Below are 24,274 nucleotides of genomic sequence, written 5' to 3'. Positions count from 1 at the left end.
GGGGGAGGCTCTGCCCCAGCGCCCGGCCCGGACCCGCCACCCGCAGCTGCACCTCCCGACCCGCACGGCTGTATGACTACACACCTGTCCTGCTGTCGACCCGTCTCTACACCTACACCTCTGTCCACCTATCTCTGCATCCGTGTGTCTGTCCAACTATGTATTTATCTGTCCATCTGTACACCTATCTAAGTATGCCTCTGTGTGTCTGTACATCCATTGGACTGTCCAACTATACATCCATCTCTCTCTCCATCTGTCTAACTATACATGTATTTATCTGTCTGTCTAACGGTATGCTTATCTGTACACTTATACATCTGTTGATCTATTTACTTATGCCGTCTATCAATAGGCAGGCAGATAATTACATAATTATGGCGATCAATTATGGCATAGCAGGGTGGTTGGGTTTTCTTTCCGCTTATTTTCTTGATGTTTCCTTACACCCCTGTACTTGTCCAATCACGCTGTATAGGAGACTCGGGGACGAGAGTGGCAGAAGTTTGACCTTTTCTTCTTAGTTGACAAAAAGGCATTTTTTAATCTTATTTATTTATTTTTGGCTGGTGGTGTTTTTTGTTTTGTGCCATCATAAAAATTCTGCTCAGATCTGCCAGGCAGGCTCATGGCTCCATGAGGGAAGTTTTTTTTAGGGTTGAAGTGGACTAGATGCAACTTAATCCTGCAGCAACGACTTGTTTCTGAAGGGTGACCCGGTAGAATTAGTGAAAGCTCCTGTTTTGCTCACTTCAGAACTGGCTCCTGTCACAGTTGGCGCACGGGTCTGACAAGTGCTGATGTGTACCAGGTAGCGACAGATTTGTTGAAAGTTTGCTGGGAATAATTTTTAGCAAACCCAGGGTCTCTAGTTGTTTCTGTTGTCTTCTGCTCTCAGACCAGTAGGATGGGAAGACACTGGGGACCTTCCGGTATTTTGCGAGTTAAACGCTTTTGGTGCTTTATACCCCGAAGCAAGCGCAGTTTGTGAGGAGGTGTATATGCAGTGTGCCATGCGCATGAGGGCCAAACCCACTTTTGGAGAACAGGGAACAGTTTGTCCCCACAGCCTTACTGTGGGAATACAACCACCACAGGCTGCAATCCCAGCGTGCAGCGATCCCAGTTTGGATCAAGATGGGAGTGTTGCATAGTGGATCCCATCGTCTTTGAGTGCTGAACTTCGGTATTAAACCTGACTGCAGGGGCAGGCCACTTGGCACAGCACTCTCCAGAAGTGACGGGGGCTCCGGTGTATGTTCCTCTTGCTGGCGAAGGAGGATGTGCTGTAGCCTTCCGCATGAATGCAGGTGCACGCAGATGCTGCTGCGTACCTTTTGGGGCTCGCTTGTCTCAGTGCAGGATTTGTCCCTTTGACAAGAGTACATTTAAGTAGTCAACTTGCTGGCAGAGGGACATATCTTCAGATGTGTTTGCAAAGTGCCTAGCACGGAGAGGCCTTGATCTGATTGGAGCTTCTGGGCATTATTGAAACACTATGAGCAGGAATAAAGACTAGGGGTGCACCAATAACTATTTTTAACTAACCCAAAAGCTGACGATTAACCATACTGGCTGATGCCGATCCAATAACCAATATTTAGTAATAGTGCAAGGCATTTTAACCTACTGACATAAAACTTGTTTGTTTTGCATTTCTAGCATGTGCACACACGTGCCTCCTGCCTGCTCCAGGCCTTGGTGAGGAAGGCGATTACCACCTTATTCCCATACGTGTTGCCCCCTTGCCCACGGCTCCAACCCACTCCCCGCGCAGCCCGTGACGCCATCCTGGGAGTTTAGGGCGGGCCCTTGTGCAGACAGCGGTGCCGGCCGTGTTTGGAGCCCCAGATCATGCTGCTGTGTCACAGCTGGTGGGCCCCGCACAGCTGAGCCCCCCTGGCCGTGGGGTGAAGCCTGTTTTGCAAGTGCACCCCGTGCCTTACACCCCCTGCGCGTAGTCCATCTCCGCAGCAGCCCCAACTCAGGCCCCTGCTGCGTGTGTCGCATTGCAATGGCGGCAGCAGCAGGACCTGGTAACAGTCCCTTTGTTGCTGAGCGTGGCACCGCTGCTCACGGGGACCTGTAGTCTGCTGTAGGCTGGGGCTGGCGATGGAGCTCACCAGGATGCTCTGAGCGCACAGCCTTAATTATCAGCTACAAGAAGCTAAAAAAGCCAGTAACTAAGAACCTCATTTCTCTTTTTATTGGTGCCGATCCAATAGCCAACTGGTATATCGGTGCACCCCTAATAAAGGCATTGACTAAATAGTTTTGATCTTTGCAGGTAGTGCCGCCAAGTGTTACTTGACCAGGTTGCTTTAAACTACTCTATCAAGGGTACTCTGTTGTAGAAGAACCTCAGGTGTGCATCGGACTAGGTATTTGTGCTTAAAATCTGTTCCGTTTGAGTATGCGGTGGAAGTGCTGGCCATCTATAGCTAAAAGGGATAAACCGTTTTTTTTGGATAAAAATATTTATCATTTTCTACTAAGCCTACCCAAAGAATGATCCCAGGTCAGTGCATCTCAGTGGGTTTGCGTGTTGTGTGTCTGTTTCTTACCCCCACCCCCCAAAATGCATCACTTGTTGCTTTCAAAAAGTTGACAGAAATACATAGATTTTGAGATGGAATCAGTCGTTTTTAGTGGCACTGAGGTGATGTTGAGAGGCCTGAAGAAGGTACCATGATACCCGAAAGCTTGCCAGTTATCGGACCAACTGCATAGTTGGGATAGACAAAGATACCACCCACAAGAATTCTTTCTTCTCTTTAATAATGTTTATACCTTTTTATTGAAGAAGGGCTAAACATCGGACAGTTTGTGATACCAGGAAGAGAATGAAAAATCTCTTCCTTGATGAAAACCAGGTGTCCTTATTAAAAAACTTAAATATTTATTTATTAAAGGCATTTGTAAAATGTCCTTAACGAGACTATGGTGCATCATATGTGTCTCAGACTAAGCTCAGAAACCCCCCAAATGTAGGGTTGAGCACTTCTTAACTCCCACAGAGCAAGTAAGGGTGGAGGCAAGCAGAGATGGAGCTAGCACTTGGACAGGAAGCATGACCCAAACAACGGGGCACTAGACCAAGACTGAGGAAACCCGTTTGGCTCTGGCTGCTCTTGACTTGCTTGGTGGCTGTGGGTATGTCATTGACCACTTTGGCTCATTTTTCCCAAGCAGTAATTTAAGGACAATGCTAGTTTTCCTGCTTTAATAAAATAGATTTGGAAATCTGTTGGTAAAAATCATGAGAAACATGTTCAGGATTTATTGTGGCAAAGAATCATCTGTGGGGTCCAACTTAAAGAGGGTTAGAAGTAGTGATTGTGTGAGTGAAGGGGCAAAGCGGCGCGTTCGTTAGATCCCAGTACCTCCCCACTGGAGGATCCTTGTAGGCTCTAGGGATAGCTCTTCTGAGCGGTGCAGCTGGAGCATCTCTGCTGACTGTCTCACTTGGCCTGTATAAATTGTGCGGTTTAACCACTGGAGGTTGAAGAGATCATCTTCAGGTCTTGCAGCAGGGCCTTCTCCCTTGAAACAATTTCCATTTGTAAGAACTTAAAAACTTTCCTTTCCTCTTTTCTTTTTCTCCTTCAAATGTATTTGAAACATTGGATTTTTTGTTGGCACCCTGAAGAAAGCTTTTGCTGACTACCTTTTTTGGTGGGTAATTGTAGTGTAGCCACGTTGTTGCCTGCCACCAGTATTTTAGACCTCTCTTCTAATCCTGTACACAGCAGGATATATGAAAACAGACTGCAGTTGGGTCTGTCCAGCCCTGTTGCTCTCAAAATTGTTAGCACTGGTAAAGCTGAAATGGGGTTGGTCTAATAAAAGATATCAGATTTACCCAAAGAACATTGTCTGCTGAAATGGGGTAGCACTTCTAATACCGTCGGGACATCTATTTGAGATGTAATGGTCTACAGTGCAGCCTTCATGTGCTTGGCTTGTACTTTTTGATGTATCACATTACACCCGAACGGACTGGTGGGAGTTATTGGGCATTTATTTCCAGGGAAAAATTTGGCCTTTCATAAATGTATCCTTTTGATTACTGTAGGCAACAGGCGCCATCCCTGCGTTTTGGAGGTCAATAGAACTTGCATAAAAATACATTCTTACATATATAAGTGAAATGGTGGTTTTACCACTGGAACACGTTTCAGGGAAGAAAACTTCAAAACGGAGGAGAGGTCCTTGGCCAGCGCTTTTGTCTGTTCTTTCTGAGGCTGTCACAGGTGTTACTTGAGCATGTTGCAGTAGGGCCTGGGGGCCCTTCTTGCTCCGCACAGACACACCTACAGGCAGAGCCACACCTCTAAAGGGTGAACTCAGAATCCGTTTTCAGTGTTACTTTGTGCATTTGGCAGCAGCGTGCGTGTGTGGTCGTAATTCTGATTTTCACCAAACTGTTGCAATGCAAGCGAGTGTGATGTGATAAATTCAGCATTATGGCGTCACTTTGTGATCATCAGGACAAGATGGGGTATGCAGAAGCAAGTGGTGGTCTATACTGCTATGGGGACTATCATAAGAAGCAATTTGTGTTTAAACAGCAGACATGGGAAGAAACTAGCAAGCTGACTGATCATTTTGAAAGCCCCTTTTTAAGTGATGCAGCTATATTGGCAGCAAAGGCTTTCAGTTCTTGTTTCCTCAGACATTTTGGTTTTTACATATGGCACTCATGCAAAAGCCCCCTTGATATTTCACGTGTAAATGTAACACAAGCTATTCTGTTTTACCCTGTAATTTCTTCCATTGATATGTGGAATTTGATGCTAATTTAACTTTGGGGGCTCTGAGCCTTTTTAATTTTCTTCTTTATTTCCAGAAAGTGTTGTCTGTTTAAAATTAGACCTTGAGTAATGTGATTACATAACTTGGGAGACACACTGGTATCCTGGAACCTTAAAATGAAAAAAATACTAATATTTAATCATGCTTAGTGCTTATGTAGCTTTGTCTGCCTTTAAAATACTGTATAAATAAAGCAACACTGTCAGCCTTTAAAATGTTTCAGCCTAAAGTGTGATTTCCCACCCCCCCAGTATTGTATCAACCAGCTTATAAATTTGCTTTTCCTCCTGTGATCTATAACTTATAATCATCTCTTTTTTTTCAGTTTTTACTTTTCACCTGGAGGTAGGACTTGATATATCACTAGTTTCACTGTTTCCCATAACTGTGACAACAAGGAGGATTTAAAAATAGAAAAATGACTTATGAAGTCAGAATATTGACAGACAGACCTGGGCAATAGGAGTTGGAAATTACAGTGCTTTAGATGAATAACTCTCAGCTCGGTGGTCCCTTTAACAAATATACCTAATGGGGTAGGTTAGCAGAGAGACCAGTTTTCTTTGTGACTGTGTAAAAATGATAAAAAATAAATTGCCAATCAAAGGTGGCTATGTTCAAATGGAGTAGAACTGTCATCCAGGGAAATTTTGGATTAGCCTCTTAAAATAAGAGGCTTAAGTGTGTCCCACAGACATCAGTGTACTGTCACGTCCATTTTACAGATGGACAAACTGGGACAGAGAGGTAGATTATCTGGGGTCACACGCACAGGGACAAAGACTTATTCCTCACTCTTGCTCTTGTGCTCAGTCAGTCAGAACATTCTGCCATTCAGGCAGCGCCCCGCTCATTTTGGGTGTTACTGGCCAAATAAATGTGTATGTTATGTTGATTCAATTTAATGTGAAAAGGGATGTTTCTCAGTTGCAGTTTAGGGGGGATTTTTTTTGCACAATAAATACAAGGGAGAACATTAGAACAGATGATAGGGTTTGTGCTAACATGTCAGATGAAAACATTCTGGGAAGGTTTTTTTAGGGTAAGCATTCATCTTTACCTGCGTATGAAGCTGAGATCCCTGGCTTGTTCTTTAGATCTTAAAAGGTGTTTAGTGTTTGAAACCCGTTAAGTTTCTTCACCCTTTTCTAAGTTCGTTGCTTACATTGGCAGCTGTTTCACTCGGAGGCTGTTAAAGAAGCTTGTCTTCTCTGCTCATATTAACACTTATATGTTCTATAAAGCTGCAATATTGCAAGCACTTACACATGTAAAAGAAAGTATATGTGAGTAGTCCCAGTCAGTTCAGTGTTACTGCTCTTTATGTACATGTGCCTGCAAAACTGGGGCATTGGCATATTTCCATTTAAAATTATTTTTATCCCCCTTCTGTTGTTTGGATGACTGTTTTTTTGGGGGTTTTTTTTTAATTCTGTTAGTTGGGAGGTTGTTAAAGGCTAAGAGATTGCTTGGCAGTTTTAAAATAATTGAAATGTCAGGGCTAATTTTAATACGAGAAGGAAAAAGTTACTAATATAGGTTTCCTCCTGTGTTCTACAGTCTGTCCAGTGAAGATGCTGTGTGAGGCTGCTTTGAGATGCTAACAGGTATCTTGAACTTTTGGTTTTCCAGTGCAGCATCTCTGAGTAATATTTTGATGTAGGAGAAGACCGAAATATCGGGTGCTATTTATTCACCAAGGAAAAAACTTTCAGTTAGTTATTCCTGTATCACTTTTCAGAAGTTTTCTTAACTAGAAATACATTTAGGTTTTTCTATATCCTTAAAAAAATCTACATCATCATGATGTCTTCACAGTTGAGTCTATTTTTCTCATCATTTACATGCTCTCATCTCCACACCCATTTTTACCGTGGCTAGGAACAGAGTTCAAACCAAGTTCCAGTTAACTTCTGCCATGCTTTGGTTGTCTGCTGTAGATGAATTAATGGAGCTAAGCCACGTATGCAAAACTGGAAATCAGTTCATCTGAATTGAAGCTTAAACAGTGTTTTAAAAAAAAGTCAGAGTAGGGAAAGCCCAAACTTGTTACCAGAGTGTCATGGCTAGTTCCTTTTCTAAGCACAGAAGAGTATCCCTTAAAGGAAGACAGAGATCAAAGTTGACATTGTTAGTGGCCAAAATGCAGGCAATCAGGAGGGTGTCAGTGGCATGTGATCACAAGCCTCTCCGAATAGATCACAAATGCACTGGACAAGGATCATCCAACCTCTTCCTTCCTGCAGTGAACAGTTTTAAAATATACTTAAATGATAGGTTTGGCATGCAGCTGTTGTGTATCTTTGTTTAAAAAAAAAAAGACAAAACATAACTCAAAGCAGCATATGTTTTGGAATCTTAAATTAATGCCAATTGTTCCTGTATAAGTAGTCAGTAGTGTTTCTATTGGTTTGTAATGGATCTGTTTGCAGAAATGTATTTTGAATCTACAAACCAATAGTGATCCACTGTGCCTTGAGAAACCTGATCGCCAGCGACTAGGTGAAGTTTCTCTGGTGGTATGGACCTTCCTTTAGCGTTCTGCTTCTCCAGGAGTTTGGTTCCTGAACTCCCAGTTCTTGGCATCCTCCCCGTTTTGTATCTGCCTGGCCTCCCACAGCAGTGGTGCCCTCTGGCCAGATTTTCTTCACAGGTCGCCAGTCTCGCTGTGACTGGGTGGCAGGGTCTGCTCGGGTCCCGCAGGGTGTGCTGTCCGCTCTTCCAGAGTGTGCTCAGGCCCTGCTGGTCCAGGGAGCCAGGACCTGATGAATCCGTTTCTAGCCTTCTGCATGGCAGTGCGTAGTGCTTCTTAGTAGTCCTTCATTTAAAAAATATTTGCTGTTGGTATTGAGTGAACACCAAAATCGTTACAAGGTTCTCTCCAAAAAAAAGTCATCTGGTCACAGTGCATGAAGATTTCCAGTATCAATAAGCATAGCTCTTGAGAGTAGCCCAGGTCTGAAAACCTCTGCTGCTGCATGCAACGTTAAATGACAGCTGTAACTGTTGTAACTTCGGTAGAAGTCTGCATAACCATATCTCTTGCCCAGGCCTCGTTACTGCTACTGCAGTCCCTCAGCCAGACAAGTAAGAGCCCTCAGAATTGTGAAGGAGTTTATTTGCAGGTTTCAATCTTTTGCTTTTGTTTTTTTTAAATGTGAATAATTGTATATATGTGTTTAAGGTGGTGTAATAGTATCTTACTGGAGTGATAGCCTATTTATATCCTTGAGAGCATACAGTGGTAGGTCTTTTTATTCTGAATGTAAAGATTTTGATTTTAACTTCTCCTGCATTGTAATTTTGTAGGGAGAAGAAGTGGGTGACAGTTGGTGACACATCCCTCAGGATTTACAAATGGGTACCAGTAACAGAGCCCAAAGTTGATGATGTAAGTATCGCTGCACATCCTACAGGTATCTTGTGTTTAGTTGGGGTTTTCAGGAAATACCCTAGCCCTCCCCAGATCTTGCAAGCTACGGCTGGGTTGGCCAGGTTGGTAGCACTTGAATGGAAGATCTTGAGAAACCCAGGCTGCTGCAGAAAGTGCTGTTGGTGATTCAGTAGGTGGCTCTCTTCTCCCTGGATCAGCATACAAGCTGTGCTCTTTACCGTGTAATTCCTGGGGACACTGTGCATGCGGAGGTCCTTTGATGGATCTATCAGAAAAAGTCTCGGGCCTGGATCCATGTTATTCAAAGTCCAGCTTCCAGGCCCAGCTCTGTCCTTTATTTAGGATGTGTTATAAAGCAAGCCTTTTTTTTTTCCATGGCTTCATCTGACTGAAGACTTCACTGGCTGAAGATAAGCATTTCTATGGTGTCTCTTATATTTAAAAATGCCTTAAAACTGAACTAGATATGTGAGAAATAACCTCTCATGAATTTTTGTGGAAAAAATACAACCAGTATATGAACACAGTCATTTTTAACACCTTAATCAGTGTTTGTGCTAATTGGACTATTTGTGACACGGAGACAGTGATCGTTGTGCTGCAGTTAGGTGGGGTTTGTTAAATATATTTCAGACCCGAGTGTTGCAATTGCTGGGGCGTTCCGGGTCCATTTTCTTACATCTAAGTTTGCAACCAAGAGGACGCTAGCGGTGTGTTTTCCCAAATGTCCTGCATAGAATGCTTCTGTAATGGAAACCTGGAATGGAGTTTGATGTGGCTCCAGGGTGCCTAAGGCCCCAGTTCTGCAGTTCGTTCTGCATAAATAGCTGCTAAGTCGGTGAGGTTCTGTGATTGTACAGAGTCCTTCTACATAGAACCAGTTCCAATATTTGGATGGTAGTTTGGACATATTGGGCAAATATCCCTAGATTTTGGGCCTACACTTAATTGTCAGCATCTCCTTGAAACTAGGTCATTCTAACATCTACGTCAAATGCTACTTATCCCCAGTAGGCACAGTCATGCTGCTGCAGCAAATTGCAGTCTAGTTTAAGGTTAAAGGGGGTCTGCGTTGTTTCTTTGGTTAAGGGGAGGTCTTTTTGAACAAAAGAAAAATCTGTACGTGACAGTAAAGTGAAAGGGAGAGGGTGCAAAATCTTTGCATGTTCTACTTGGTCTCAAGGATCTTTTTTGCACCAGCCCTTGGCCCACTATATAGGAGCAGGCCAGGGTCCTCTTCCAGTGATCATTTGAATATGACATGGGGGCTTCTTAATGTGCTGCAGTGTTTCATGGACCCAAGGGAATATTGCCTGATATTTTAGGGATCGTGATAGACTCCTCTTCCCCTTGCGCGTGCAGAAGAGATGATTCAGGAGCTCCTCACTCAAGTGTTACCACTTTGATCCTTCCAAAAAGAAAACCCAAGTATTTGGGAATGTGGCGTCCTTGATTCAGAGCAGCCAGTTCTGTACCTAACTTTCTGAAATGCATGCACGTGAGTGTGCATGTTTAAAGTGTTCTGCCCCACTGCTCCTACTGGAAAGCCATTCCAGAACCTCGCAGCCCTGATGGTTAGAGGCCACCTTACAATCACCAGCCTAAACTTGTTCACGGTGAGTTTTTTGTGTGTTCTTGTGCCAAAATTATTAAGTTAAATAGTTTTTCCTCTCCTTGAAGTTTATCCCCTTGATGTAGTTATAGGAAAGTCCTAGCTCCTTCAGCCTTTTTGTTCGGCTAAATAAGCTGAGTTCATGCAAAGGTTTACCTTTTCTCTATGTGTAACTTTTCCACCTATTCTGTTACAAGTTAAAAGAAGGAAAAGACCCATATTTGTCTTGTTGAATCCTTCAGGTTTTATTGAGTGCCATCTTATTTGTGTCTCTTTGGAAGATGCTGCCTAACCCTAATGGGCTGCTGGTTTAGCTTTTCCTACATTAGAAGCTGGCTTTTCATTCTCACAGCAAGCATTGGTTCTCCACAAGCAGTGTAGCTGGTACTTTCTCTTTGGGGATTAATTACATCATGTTTTAATTGGAAATGTTTCATCCCTTTCCAGCCCCAGATTTTTCCCTGCTTTGGATGCATACTACCATCTTTCCCTTTTGTATTAATGCTTGCAGCTCCTTCTGTTACTGTAGTGTAATGTGCTGTATGTTCATGCAGGGCAGTCTTGCTGCTGTGAGGTGGTTCTTTCTCACATGCTGGCTGATCTTTCCTACTCTATTATTAATGCAGAACCTACATTAGATGTGGAGTAGGAGGAAGTCTCCACAGCCTGGGTCAGCAAGAGGGAGGCAAAGGGCCATTGTTTCATAGAAGGAATTCTGAATTACCTTTGTATGCACATTCAAGAATTGATGCAAAGATTAAGATGCTCCTTCCACAGGGACAGGTGGGAGCCCCGCCTGGGGGAAGCTCTGTCACCTCATGATATGGCTTTCCAAGATCAGAGCGGATGCTGAGGTAGGGCAGAGAGTTGATTTACCCATGAGCAAGGCTGCAGAGTCAGAAATTAAGTAGAGACCTTCTGATTCTTAGCACCTATCTATTCTGATCAATGCCATTGCCTCCCTGTCTGTCTTGTGGGGAAATCTTGACTTTGTCTTCCTTTTTCCAGTTAATGTTTTAGCTGTTGGAAGAGGGAGGGAAAAGCAATAAAAACACTAATGCCCCCAAAGGCCACCATAATGGGTGCATAATTAATCAAAATATGCACCTATTGCAGTACGTTGCTGAATTAGATGTCTTCTAACCATCAATAACAATATGCCATACTGGACAGCAGTCTTATTTCCCAAAGTCTGTCACCTTAGTGGTCCAGATGCATGGAAGAATTCCTCATGAGTAGACACCAGGTTGAGAACCACCTGGAGAGCTGTTTCTCTGACCTTGTAACAGCAGCATCATTGGTATTGGCAATTCTTGACTTGGGTTTATTTTCCGCTTGAAAGTTGTGAGTGTGAGACACAAGACTAAAATGCCAAGCTTGAAAGTCCTACACTAAATGTGAATTAATCTCATTTGTAACTCTAATCTTTAGCGGATGTCTTTGCTTTTTCAGAAAAATAAGAATAAGAAAAAAGGCAAAGATGAAAAATGTGGATCTGAAGTGACAACTCCAGAGAATAGTTCCTCTCCAGGGATGATGGACATGCATGGTGAGTAGGAGAGCATCAGACTCAGCTACCTCATGGTACTGTTGTGAAGGACCATTTTTGTATTGCTCATTGTAACTGTGGGCATGATTTGCTCAAGTGGTAATTCAGAATAGAAGTATACTGCCCCAAATCAATGCATTAGCATCAGCAATGTCAGATGCAGGGTCTAAAATAAGATGTCTTTGTCTGTTGTGTGTGGAGCCAAATTATACAATAAAAAGGGGAAGGGACAAAACACAAATTCAGTGTGTGGTAGTGCTACAGCACTAATTTTAAGTGCAAACATCCCTGGCTTTAGCAAAGGAAAATTAGTGATTTCTTCTGAGCATGTTTGGTAACTTAAACTAGCTCCATGTGCCTGCAAAGAGTGTCTGTCCTTAAAAAGTTCACAGCTAGTGGCTTAATGAAAGACCCCGTTCCACATTTCACACCTTAATAACTTGATCTTGGAGCCATTAGATGTAAATAACTTCAGACTGTAGTAACCCATGCAAGAGAGAAATGCATTTCTCTATCGCTATCTCTCTTCCCCACTTCCCTCTTGCCCCACCACCCCTCCCTCCCAGACTGAAAAGGGTGTTTTATAAGCTCAAAATTAACTGAAAGAATTCTGCCTGAAAAAACAACAGAAACTAAACATGCAAATTCACCTCCAAAATCAGTCATCTGTAAGGCATCAAAACATGATAGCAGAGGGCTGGAATGGAAGCTCGTTTATGGCCTTAATTGTGGTGGTCTATACTGCTGTGGGGACTTTTGTAAGATGCATGAGAGAAGTGCCATGATTCTTAACTTAGGATTTTAAGGCACTGAAGTATTCTGGATGGAAGATTATAGAAGTGCAAAAGACATGGCTGCAAGACTTTATGGTTGATTATCTTTAGTTTGATGTGTACAGTAGGTTATGTCAAACAAAGTTCCTAACTGAGCTGCGACGTGAACAGTGATAACACTGGGCAGTTTTTTTCCAGCATTTGAAATTTCAGCAACGTTTTAAGTTCCTAGGAATCTTTGTAAGTAAAATTCCTTGAAGGATGTGAGTTTCTTTACAGGATAATTTGTATTTTGACATGAGCGTATTGGCTTAATGTTATGAAAAAAGAGGAAGCTATGTTTTCAGATAGTCTACTTTCTCGTATCACTTATGTCATTTCTATGTGTTTTTAACTCCACTAGTTTAATGGAGTTGATTCCGATTCTCACTGGTGTGATGTGAATCAGGGCAAAAGTATTCATTCCCCATCCCAACAAAAAGAAAAAAAATTAGGCTCCTGAAATATCTGCCCCCTGGAAGACTTGCGTGATAAAATTAAATAACAGAAAAATGAAAATGTTTAATTTCCCACAAAGAAATGCAGGCAGTTTAACAAAAGCAACCTGCGTTGTCTACCATGCTGCAAGGTTTTTTTCTGTGTGTATGTTTTACCCTGGCTGGAAAAACTCACAGTTGAGCTGGACCAGAGGTGTGGCCATCTTTGGATGCAGAGCTCTTGCTTTAGCTATTTGCACTTCTGATATCTTCCTGTTGCATTACTGGTCTGTTTGGCTCGTAATATAGAGTTTTGGCTTCTGTTCAGAGGCATATACAGTAAAAAAAATGCAAGACTGTTGTCTGTTAGAACACTTCTAATTACTGTACCTGCCTTGGTCGCCATATCTGCAGAGATGTACACTAGAATTATGCTGCAGGGTGTATGGCAGAGACCATCAGCAGGGTACTGGGGTCTTAAGTGTAAAAAGTCCTACTTGATTATGTGCCTCAGTGAACATGGGCCCAGCCCAAAATTCCCTATAATGTCTTGCTAAGAGTCTCAGGTGTGCAAGGCATGTGGGATTAAGATCTATCTTGACTAGTTTTTCAGTAATGCCTGAAAAACTAAATGCAAGAAAAGCCAAAATGTCCTTTTGTATTCACTTTTCATCAAGGCAGAATTTTCTTCCAGATGACAATAGCAACCAGAGTTCAATAGCTGATGCTTCTCCAATAAAACAGGAGAACAGTAGTAACTCCAGTCCAGCACCAGAGCAGAACTCAGCAACACAAGCAGATGGCACTGAAGTAAAGTCTGATGAAATTCAGACAGATGCAAAGGAGCAGCCTGGTTCAGAAGGTAATAACATGCAGATACCTGTCTCTGTGCCTACGGCTTTTCCAGTTCCAATCACCAGTTTAAGTGATTATTTCAGTTCAAAATTTTTCATAAGAAAGACACTTAAAGGAAGTGGAATAGACTGACTGGCATGTCACATGAAACACAACTGTCTTTCTCCAGCACCAACAAAACAATAAATACGTTGTGAGAAGTCAGCCATGATGAGTTGCAGCAGTCCGCCTGGGATTAGCAGTTTAACTTATCCATAAACATTTCCAGTTGGCTTGCGTTTTTTAAACTCCATTTCATTAACATTGCATGAATTGGAGCACAGTCCTTCGCATGGATTTTGCTTTCATACATGAAGTCTCACTGAAATAATTAGCAATTTTGTGTGCTGTTGGTCCTCTGAAAGGCAACAGGAATTTTGTCACTGACCTTAGGGGTGGCTGGACCAGACCTAAATCCTGCCTGCAGGTAGATGTCGTGTGCCCTGAGGATCCAAAATAGAGGGAGGAATATTTCTGAAAGATGGGACAAAGCCTCATTTCAGAAATGAATTTGTATTTTATTTTCACGTTGATTTAGAATGACTTAAAAAAGCTTAAAGGTGACTTCCAAATAAAAACATTGGACCTGTTCTTTTTTTGCTGCCTTATGATGCATAGAAAGGTCTGAATATCTTTTTTAACTTCTTTCCTATTTGTTTTTAAACATTGGGAATTCAGGTCCTGTCTGTGGTCACAGTGTTGCTTGGGACTCCCCCTGGCGGGTGATCCAAGTAACTATGCTGCTCCCCAAGCCGCTGGCAAAAAGAGTTCCTTAGCTCAGTGGCAGAAGCTGTTCTTGTGGTGCTGGAGCTAATGAATTTGATCCCCAGTGATGACTCGTGTCATTGGGTATGTGATTACCAGTGATTATGCTTGGATGAAACTTCTGTCTGTGTTTAGTGTTGGAATGTGAAATGGTTTAGAAGTTCTTATTTCAAGTTGATTTCACTTCTTAAACAAGTCTACTCTTGCAGATACTTCTGACGAGCAGAATTCACAGTCTTCAATGGATAATTCCATGAATAGTTCAGAGAAAGCAGACATTCAAACCTCTGGAGAAAATGATATAACATCAGAGGCATCTAAAAATTCTCAGGTAATTGTATTTAAGTACAAAGGAATGTTAGAATTTTTTTCTTCCAAATTCAGTCAACCTTTTTGTAAACATGAGGAATCAAAGGAAAACGGTCAGGAAAGGAGCTGTGCGTTTACCTTCATTTCCTTCACTGTGTTCCTAATAACACATGTAGGCCAGGGGTGTCCAAGATACACTCTGGGGGCTGGATCTTGCCAATAGCTGTCATCCAGCCTGCGGGGCTCCTACATGGGCCTGGAATTTGAAGGTGAGACCTGCTGCTGAAATCTGGGATGAGGAGCCCGTTTGGGGATGTCCAGCAAGGGGGCAAAGGCAGCTGTGTTAACCCCTGTGGTTTCCTGATGCTGTCCACCCTGCTTCTTCAGGTGGGTTTGGATCTGGCCTACAAAGAGCCGTGTAGTCTGGATCCGATGTTGGGCGGGGGCAGTTCCTTGTTTAGTGAAATGCTAAAATCTAAATCAAGATTTTTACTGTTGTACATTTTGGGCCTAACCTATTGAATCGTGTCTCTTTAAGGATGCTTTGGACACATTTATGTCCATTATAAAGCAGAACACTGAGTGCGTCTGGAAAGGTGCAGTGTTAAGAAACTCAAAGGGCCAAATGTGGCTTGAAGCATGTATATGTACATTCCTACAAAGCCATGGGTGTGGGGGGAAATGGGGCTCCTCGGATATTGTCTCTTTTGCATCCTCTCTCAGATGCTGGTGGTAGTTGGTTCAGTTGTTACTGCACACATGCCCACTCCAAACCCCACGTGCATTGTCCTTTGCAGATTGCATTACTGTTAGCAGGAGCAACTTCCATGAGCGTGGTGTGGGCCATGGCTGAGTGTGCAGCTAAAGGAAGCAAGAGCATGACTGCTTGTAAATGCTGTTGATTTTGGAGTAGCATACAGTGGCTTTGTGACTGCAACCAGAAATTTGCCCTGTGTTAACAAGGAAAAAGTGTAAGCAGATTGTTGGTTAAAAGGGTGATTCCTGGAAGCGTGTTCATTTGGTTACGTTACTTGTGTCCTAAAATGCTTTTTGAGTATTTGCTCATAAGTTTTTTATCTGATGTCTACAGGACCTAAAATTCAGTTCAATGATAACATGAATTCTTTCTCTTTCCCCCCTGTTAAGGACTCTGAAGGAGTGCCACCTTCTAAAAAGATGAAAGTAGAGGCTTCCCAACAAAATGTTGAAGAGATTTAGACTATAGATTTTCCTGGTCAGTTTTTATGTAAGGTACATCAGTGGGCTTAATTATAGAACAACCTTACTTAAGCATCTTCTCTTGGATGAGGACAGAACTCCTAACTTTTCAAGTTACCAAGCAAAAATCCAAGAAAACCTAACAAAGGTTTAACTTCTCAGACACTGAAAACTTTTTCCTGTGAAACAAACATTGAGAACTTTTAAGTTACTGTCTCTGAAATGGTTGGAGTAAACAACTCAGGAGGGGTCTACGCACTGTTTCTAAAGTCAGAATTACAATTATGTTGCTGCTGTATTTTTTTTTCATTTCTCTATTTAACAATGTAAGATATTTAAGGATGGTACAGGTCAGGTATTAGCTTTCATGTGAAGTTCATTGTTCTGGCGTGATGTCTGCTTTTGTTTTGTGCCTTGTGTTCTGAAAACAGTGCTAACTTTTAAAGTTGTTTTGCAACTGTCTCCTTTGCAAAGTGACCTATGTTTGTATAATGCCATGTAGTAAGTTTTGTTTGGTTTTTTTGGTTTTGTTTTGTTTCTTTCTTTCTTTCTTTCTTTTCTTTTCTTTTTTTTAATTTTCAATCCCTGGTGCTTAAAAATTAACAAAAGGAGATGAGAGAGATTAGGAAGCCATTTTCACACTTGGAGTCCAAGGAGACAAAGAAGCTTGATATTTTATTTTTCTGCAGCTACAGTGGAGACCTTTTATTGAATGCACAGCATTCACAAATTGTAAATCTGGTCTTTTAAACACTTGACTTCAGCAGAAGTTAACAATTTATTTACCATTTATAGGCCGGATCTACATAGATAACGAAACGATTCAAGTAGGTTAAATATTAGGTCCAGATCTCTGTACTGGGTACAGTGTACATTTTACAGAAGGGTTCCACTATAAATAAAGGATCAAAGGGACTGATACATAGCAAATGTATTTGAAATGGTTTATTTTGATTATCAGGTTTTCACTGAACTGGATTTCATTGTACTGTTCTTTGATAAGATGTTTACTGATATGTTCCAATCTATACTGTATTGGGGTGTGTTGTTGTTTTTTTTTTTAATTTTCACCAAATCTTTGTAAATAAGTCTTGTTTCCATGAACTACGTTGGTAGGAAAGTTCCTTCCTTTTCAATTATGTTGAAGTCTGCTCATTCTAGACTTGAATGAGAGGTGCTGAGCATGTGCAACTCCCTTCGAGTCAACAGCATTTAGAGGTGCAGAGCATCGACAAGGATCAGGTCCTGAACACCTGCTCTTGCAGTAGGCTTAGTACTTCCATAGTGGTGCCGAGTCATCTCAGCACCCAGCAACGGCAGTAGGAATTACTTGTGTGAGTAAGGAATATTCACATGAGAAATATGTGTTGCTGGATTGGGTCCTTAATCTTCTTTTGCTCAGTGCAGGAGATGGACCTGGTAATTCAAATCAAGACCCCACATATTGAAAACGGTTGCATATAGTTTGTAAGCTAAGAACTGTAGATATTTTTTAATGATAAAATTGCTTCCAGTCGATACATTTTCATACTTAGCTCTTTGTAATCTTATTTATTTCTGAATTCTCCAATGGTGAAAATGGCTTGAGCTTTGACTACTGCATTGCATTTGCAATTACCACTTCAATTATGAAACACAGCATGGGGCGGGAAAAGTGGGGAGCCAATGCTGACCTTCTATAAGATGTTTGCGGGATTCAACTCCAAATAACTTGCTACGCTAAGTTTGGGATTTTTTCCTTTATGTTGAAATAAACTTTTTGGATCTTAACTAAATAAAATTTGGTTGCAAATCATTCATGAAAGCAGTGTGCTCCCTAATAAGTTTTTGAATTCTCTGGTCAGATCATAAAGTTCATTAACATTCTGAAAATAAGGAAATAAGGAGCCAATAGTTATGTTTGCACAATATACATAATGAAATGGAAGAAATATCTCTCTTGAATTGTGTGTATGCTTAAAAATGTGGATGATAACTGGTCAACGGCTATCAGTTTGTATGTATAGTACACTCAGAATTAATTAATATTTTATGAGAAAAATTCTATTTGATATATTAAATGAGTAAATTTAAAGAAATTCAAATTTTTAAAAACACTTTGATTCACTCATTTTAATTTTTAATACTAAAACGACATGAATCTGATGCCACCTTTGACAAGTAGTCATGTTTACTAATTGCTATCTTCTGATTGTTCATGTTTTTGATTTTTGATTTTTCTATAAGTTTCCAAGGGACTAAATAGGGTGGGGGGGGGTTGTTTGTTTTGCTTTGTTTTGTTTTTTGGTTTAAAAACTGATTCCTGTACTTTAGGAAGAAAAAATATATAAATAGCACTAAAATACCTCAAATTTTTCATTAGGTAGAAACATTTATTGGCATTACTGACACCAACAGGTTAACTATAAAATTCCGTTTTTCTCCTGTGGCTTCTGCTCAGAACCGTGTCCATTGTTCTGTGGCTTGGAAAACAAAGCAGCGTAACCATTTTGCTAGTGGCTTTATTTCTAAAATAGTAACTTTTAAATTTACAGCTTATACAAAATACATTCAGAACGTTTTTTTAATCAGATTCTAGTGACAACAGACAATTGAACAAGCAGATAGATTTGGGTTCCTTAAACCTGTTAATGTCAGTCTCTTTCTTAGAGGCTTTGACATTACCTGGTGTGAAGAAATCCAAAATAGAGTATAAGACTGTTATTAGTCTTTCTTTGAAGTGCCTAATGACACATATGGGCCAATGGGTGTGAGTAAACACATTTTAATGCCAGAAAGTACAGATGGGACCAAACCAGAACATAGGATCCAAGCCCTGTTTAGGGTTGGAACCAGATCTAAATCCAGCTTATTGGCTTGGACCATCTCTACCTGAAATTTGTTTTATGAACTCACTGTAAAAGGGTGAATTGAAACCATTGCGATGTGGAGCAGAAGGGGAGTTGTAATTTACTTCAAGGTGACTGAAAGTTCTCATACAGCTCACGTTCTAGAAATAGTGCAAATATCATGAAGTGCTTCCTTGCTACAATGCTGAATGTTGGAGCTTCAGTTACAAAAACAAAAGAAACTAGAAGCAAGTAAATTAGTTGAGGTTGTGGAACACTTGGGAAGGCCTTCCGAATAAGAGATTTACTCAGCCAAACATTTTATAGCAGAACTATTCCTTGGAATTTTTATGCTTGGGAAAGTAGTTGTTAAACATTCCAAAAAGTGCTGGCACTTACAAAACAACAAAAAAATCAACAAGGCAGTATAAGAGATTGGTTTTGGGTGGCTATCTTCATACATAAACATTGTCATGTTTTGGAATGTTCTTTATATCTAAGGGCCTGTTAGAAGGTGTAAAGAATTTTTGTTTTCTTCAATACCTAATCGTTTTCCATCTTATGATTTGTGTGTGTGTGTGTTGTACAGCAGTATAATTTTTTTCACTTATTTATTCCATCAGTAGCTATGGTTTGTACAATGTACAATGGTTTCATTTCAGAAATAAATAAAAAAAAATCACAACATGAATGCTGTGTGAATAATTTTATCAAGGAATTTTAATTTTAAGCAATTCTCAGTTTGTCTGTTGTTTTAAATTTTTTAAATAAATAATTCAGTTTATGAATAGTTTTTAAAATGTTGTGCGTTCTATGGTCTCATTTGGCAATGCGTAAGACAGTATAACCTTCCTGTCTCTCAACGGACTAAAGTGTGCTGATATCCTTATAGCAGGACCTTGGCTTTCTTGCATGAGTGACTTGGAGAATGTCTGGAATGAGCAAACCAGTGAGCACACAAATCCAGTAAAATAGGAAGATTGCTACATCCCTCTGTTCCGGGCATGTGAAATGCCAAATACTACTTATACTACAGCTCATCATTTTGGTTATTTTTATTTTTTACAAAAACAAACATCATTGTAGCAGCATCTTTTTAGTGATTCTTTGCTAGGATGTAAGGAAATCATCCGTGCAGTTCATGTCGAGGGATTGTAGACCAGTGAAGTTCTGCGCGTTTCCTTGCTGCCTGTTGGTTTGCTCTGCAGTATATGCAGAGGGCATGGACCTCATCTCTCCTTTTGTGTCCATATGCCTATAAAGCATCTCAGTTCTCATTTTGTTTAATCTGGGTTTTCGCACCACTGGATATTTCTTCCAGGCACTTAGGACTCAGTAGAACTTGCTTCGAGTTTACAAGGACCCCACTCAGTTTAATGGAATCAGATGCCAAACGTGATGAACAGTGAATGGGAAAGTTGGTGGGGGTATTTATAATATCCAAATTACTCTTTTCTCAAAGAAAGTGTTAACTAATAATATTTAGCTTTTCAGGGTAAGCTCTTTTTAGATGCCATTACTAAAAGAAAACCCTTTGCTTAGAAATGTGTCTGTTGAGTCGGAAGCCAGCCGTGGTGATGTCTGCAAATACTTTTACAATGTTCTCTTAGTCATGAAATATGCAAGTCACTTAAAGGTATGTTTCTGTTGAAAATCTGGTCATATTATCCCTGTCCCAAGGGTCCTGCATTTGAGTGCATGTTACAGACTGGATGGCCTGACAAGTTGAGTCTCAAAGTCATGCTGACCAGGTTTCACGTTAGCACATTGTTCAAAGCCTTAGTGGATTGCCCCAAAAAGGAGGGTGCCAAGGAGGAGATTTTTCATAAAAAGAGGGTGCTTGCCTGCCTGTACAGAAAGGGAAGCTTTTCCAAGCATAAGGACTGGTTTGAAAGGAGACCCGAGCAGGTTCAAGTTATTCTGTCGGCTGCAGAAGCACGGTTTTGAATGAAATCCTCTAGACTTCTAATCCTGGCTGTATCCCAGAACCTGGGTAGCTGTAGGTGATCCACCTTACCTCTCTTCTTTGTAGAGTGGGGAGATTTGCTTTCCCATGGGTCAGTTTGAGCAGAAGAGTTCCTAATTTGCAGCGTACTGTGTAAATGCTTAGTAGTTGTATCAGGTGTCTGGGTTGTAGCCTAGAGACGAAAGGAATCAGAATTTGTGGTAGAGGTGATATCTTTTATTAGACCAACTAGATTTTTGCAAAAAAAAATATTTTTCTAGTTGGTCTAATAAAAGATATCACCTCTACTACAAGGTCCGATTCCTTAGTAGTTGTGTGTTAAATTCAAACGTGCTTAGTCCAAAAAAGGCAGGTGAGCAAGGGGCCTTTGGTCTTGCTTCTCTGCACATTTCAAATGTGATTGAATTAAATAAACAGCTATCTCATCTGTGATAGCAGTCCAGTCTCTGTTGGGAGGTATCAGTAGATAATGATGGGCTGAAACGTTTCATTAGCACGGCAGCTGCTAAAAGAATTAACAAAAGGCATATGCAAAAGCAAGGCCATCAATCTGTCTCTCTGCTGTGGCTTTTGCAATTACCTCAATCTCTCCTGGAATGCCCTGTTCTAGAGCACTCATCCTTGAAGTGCAGCGCTGAGGTTGGGCAGGTCCAAACAGAAGCACCACACAAAGAAAAGGAAAACGCCGCACCCGCAAAAAGTCTTTCCTCTGCATCCTTGCTTGGTTTCACCTATAACATGTTGACATAGACCAAATACAAGAGGGGAAAATGCTCTGTTCTGAAGGTGTCCTTCAAAACCTATGCGGGACAAGGATTTTTAGGGATCACTTTAATTGGACCAGCAGTATAGCTGGGAGAGCAGTTGGACAAGCTTTTGAGCATCAAGTGCCCTTCTTCGGGTTTAAGAAAGAGGCAGACGCAGGCTGAACACATATCAAAGGAAGCCCGTATGCAAATACAGACGGACTGCTTGGAGGGACAGGACACACAAAAGAAGTGCAGTGGACCAGGCAATCTGGTGAGTGGCAGAGCTAGAGCATTCAAGAGGGGAGGGGAGATATTTCCTGCAAAGTGCATGGAGATTCCTAACGGTATCTCTTAGGTTGTAATGAGCCATGCAGCCACTGTCTATCTAGTAGGGTTATTAATTTCTGTTCTTGGGCCTGTCTTCTGCCGTTGTTTTGTAAATTCCCTTTGAGCAAAAGGGGAGAGGTCAGAGAAGGAATGGTTGTTCTGTGAAAAATGTGCTCCTTCTGGTTTTCCCGTGTCGTTTTCTGTAAGGGTTCCTCGGTCATTCCTCCTTCCTGTTGGGTTTCACCACATGCTTTCCACGAGGACGGCACCTGGTATGCTGCGTGAATCCCACATTCTGGGACATATGCATGTAGGACCCATGCACTCTGTTGGGGTTTTTTTGTGGGGTGCCAATTGTCAGGGCAGTGGAGATGTATTGACAGGCTTTGCATTTACTGCTAAGGCTGGGCTGTGTCCCATTTGAACTCTGTTACAGGAGGGAGAGTTTTGCTGCTGCTGCTGAGTTGGGCCAAGTTTTGGGGTTGCTCAAAGGCCAGGAGTGTAGGCTTTGGGAGCATTTCCCTCAAGGTCTGACCTTTTTTTGATGAGAGGCTGTAATTGTTTCATAATCCTCCTTTATGAGTTCCAGCGTGTAACAGCTGGGCAGGGTTTTTTTTTTGCATTGCAATAGGTGGCGTATTTGTGTGGCTTGCTCCAAAACGCAATCTGTTTCTCTGCTGGTGCATCCTCGCCTGGGAACATCATTTTTCAGGCAGGTGAATTGCGTGTTGCAAGTTGGAGCAGAGGAGGTGGTATCCAGGGGTCTGACTATAGATGAGTTTTTTTTGGTGTGCCTGGGACTGTTGCTGTTTTTGTTGACACTGTGGTGGGCCATGAGTTTTCTGTACATAGTGGCTTGTAGGGTGCCATCCTGGATGTGGATTGTGGCGTGTAGGTGTATGCCAGAGAGAATTCAGTCAAAAGAGGGTAGTTGTTGAATATCACTTGATGAGTCCAGACATTCAGCAGAGGAAAATGTCATCTAGGTAGTGGAGGTTTGATGGCACAGTTTTATAAATAGTCTTCTCAGTGGCTCCTGAAGATGTTGGCCTAGTGACGGAGGCATCTTTGTGCTATGTGTACAGAAAACTATTAGCGCTCCATATATAGAAAAGACTACAATGTTTCAAGTAACCTGATTAAACTTGCACTAGGCAGGAAGACAACTGGGGTGAGGTGACCGGCCAGTCTCTGGTCTCCATACCTCAGACGTGAGTCCCTCACTCGGGCGCTCAGGATTGCCCTTCTAGCTTGCAGGACTCCTAGTAGAGATGATATCTTTTATTACACCAACAAGACTTTTGCCATAAAAAAAATTTTTAATTGCAAATGAAAGGAGAAAATCTTGTAGTAGAGGTGATACTGTTTATTAAACCAACAAGACTTTTGCCAGAAAAATTCTTTAATTGCAAAGTAAAGTAGTGGCAAAAATCTTGTTGACATCTTTACTACAAGATTTTTGCCAAAATAATTGCAAATTAAAGAAACTTGTTAGCAAAAATCTAGTTGGTCCAATAAAAGATCTCATCTCTCCTAAGATTTTGGCCAAAAAATGTCCTTAATTCGCAGTTATTCTGTCTAAAATCTTGTTGGTCCAATAAAAGATCTCATCTCTACTACAAGATTTTTTCTGTTAATTTGTAATGAAAGAATTTTTTTTGGCCAAAATCTTGTTTATCCAATTTAAGATGTCACCTCTACTGTAAGATTTTGGCCAAAATAATTTAAAATTTAAAGTTGGAAAAATCTGGTAGTAGAGGTGATCTCTTTTATCAAGACCAACAGGATTTTGGCCAACAAATTTCTTTCATTGCAAATTTTGGGCAAAAATCTTGCAGTAGAGATGATCTCTTTCATTAGACCCAGAAGATTTTGGCCAACCAATGCAAATTTTTGGCCCAAATCTTCTAGGTCTAATGAAAGAGATCATCTCTACTACAAGATTTGGGCCAAAAATTTGCAGTTAAAGACATTGGTTGGCAAAAATTTGGTAGTAGAGGTGTTATATTTTATTAGACCAACAAGATTTTGGCCAAAATAATTGCAAATTAAAGACATTGGTTGGCCAAAATCCTGTTGGTCTTAATGAAAGATATCTCTGCTACAAGATTTTGGCTAACCAATGTCTTTAATTTGCGAATGTTTAGCCAAAATCTCATAGTAGAGATGATCTCTTTCATTAGCCCAAGATTTTTGCTGCCAAAATTACTTAATTGCAAATTTGGGGCAAAAATCTTGTAGTAGAGATGACATCTTTCATTAGCCCAAGATTTTTGCCATAAAAAATTCTTTCATTGCAAGTTTGGCAATAATCTTGTAGCAGAGATGATATCAACACGATTTGTGCCCCCCCCCCCCAAAAAAAATTTTCCTTTACACTGAAAGAATTTTTGATGGCCCAAATCCTGTTGGTCTGATAAGAGATCACCTCTACTACCAGATTTTTCCCCCCTTTCATTTGCGATGAGAGAAGATTTTCGATGGCTAAAATCGTGCCGGTCTGGTGCAAGATGTCATCCTCCCCCTCCCTCCCTCCCTCCTTCCTTCCTGCCGGGGGTGGGGCCGGGGGCGGGCCCGCGTGAGGGGGCGGGGCGGGGCT

The 24,274-nt window shown here is 41.3% G+C and overlaps 2 protein-coding genes across 2 annotated transcripts in view; both read left to right on the top strand.

Annotated features, from left to right (window-relative positions):
- Positions 1-4,466: 4,466 nt before the first annotated feature.
- Positions 4,467-19,324, top strand: BCL7A (BCL tumor suppressor 7A). Its single transcript, XM_019506658.1, has 6 exons — positions 4,467-4,501; positions 8,125-8,206; positions 11,274-11,370; positions 13,314-13,481; positions 14,488-14,609; positions 15,734-19,324. The coding sequence occupies exons 1-6, from the start codon at positions 4,467-4,469 to the stop codon at positions 15,803-15,805; spliced, it is 576 nt and encodes a 191-aa protein (XP_019362203.1). The 3' UTR covers positions 15,806-19,324.
- A 4,831-nt stretch (positions 19,325-24,155) lies between these two features.
- MLXIP (MLX interacting protein) overlaps positions 24,156-24,274 on the top strand; it is a 76,550-nt gene continuing 76,431 nt past the window's right edge. The window contains exon 1 of the mRNA XM_019506657.1: positions 24,156-24,173. Coding sequence (XP_019362202.1) covers positions 24,156-24,173 — 18 coding nt within the window. The remainder of the gene's footprint in view (positions 24,174-24,274) is intronic.

This window comes from Gavialis gangeticus, unplaced genomic scaffold, assembly GCF_001723915.1.
Source record: "Gavialis gangeticus isolate Ggan-Ray unplaced genomic scaffold, GavGan_comp1, whole genome shotgun sequence".
Classification (NCBI taxonomy): Eukaryota; Metazoa; Chordata; order Crocodylia; family Gavialidae; genus Gavialis; species Gavialis gangeticus.
Note: the sequence above shows the minus strand (reverse complement) of the source record. Positions and strands in the feature narration are given on the sequence as shown.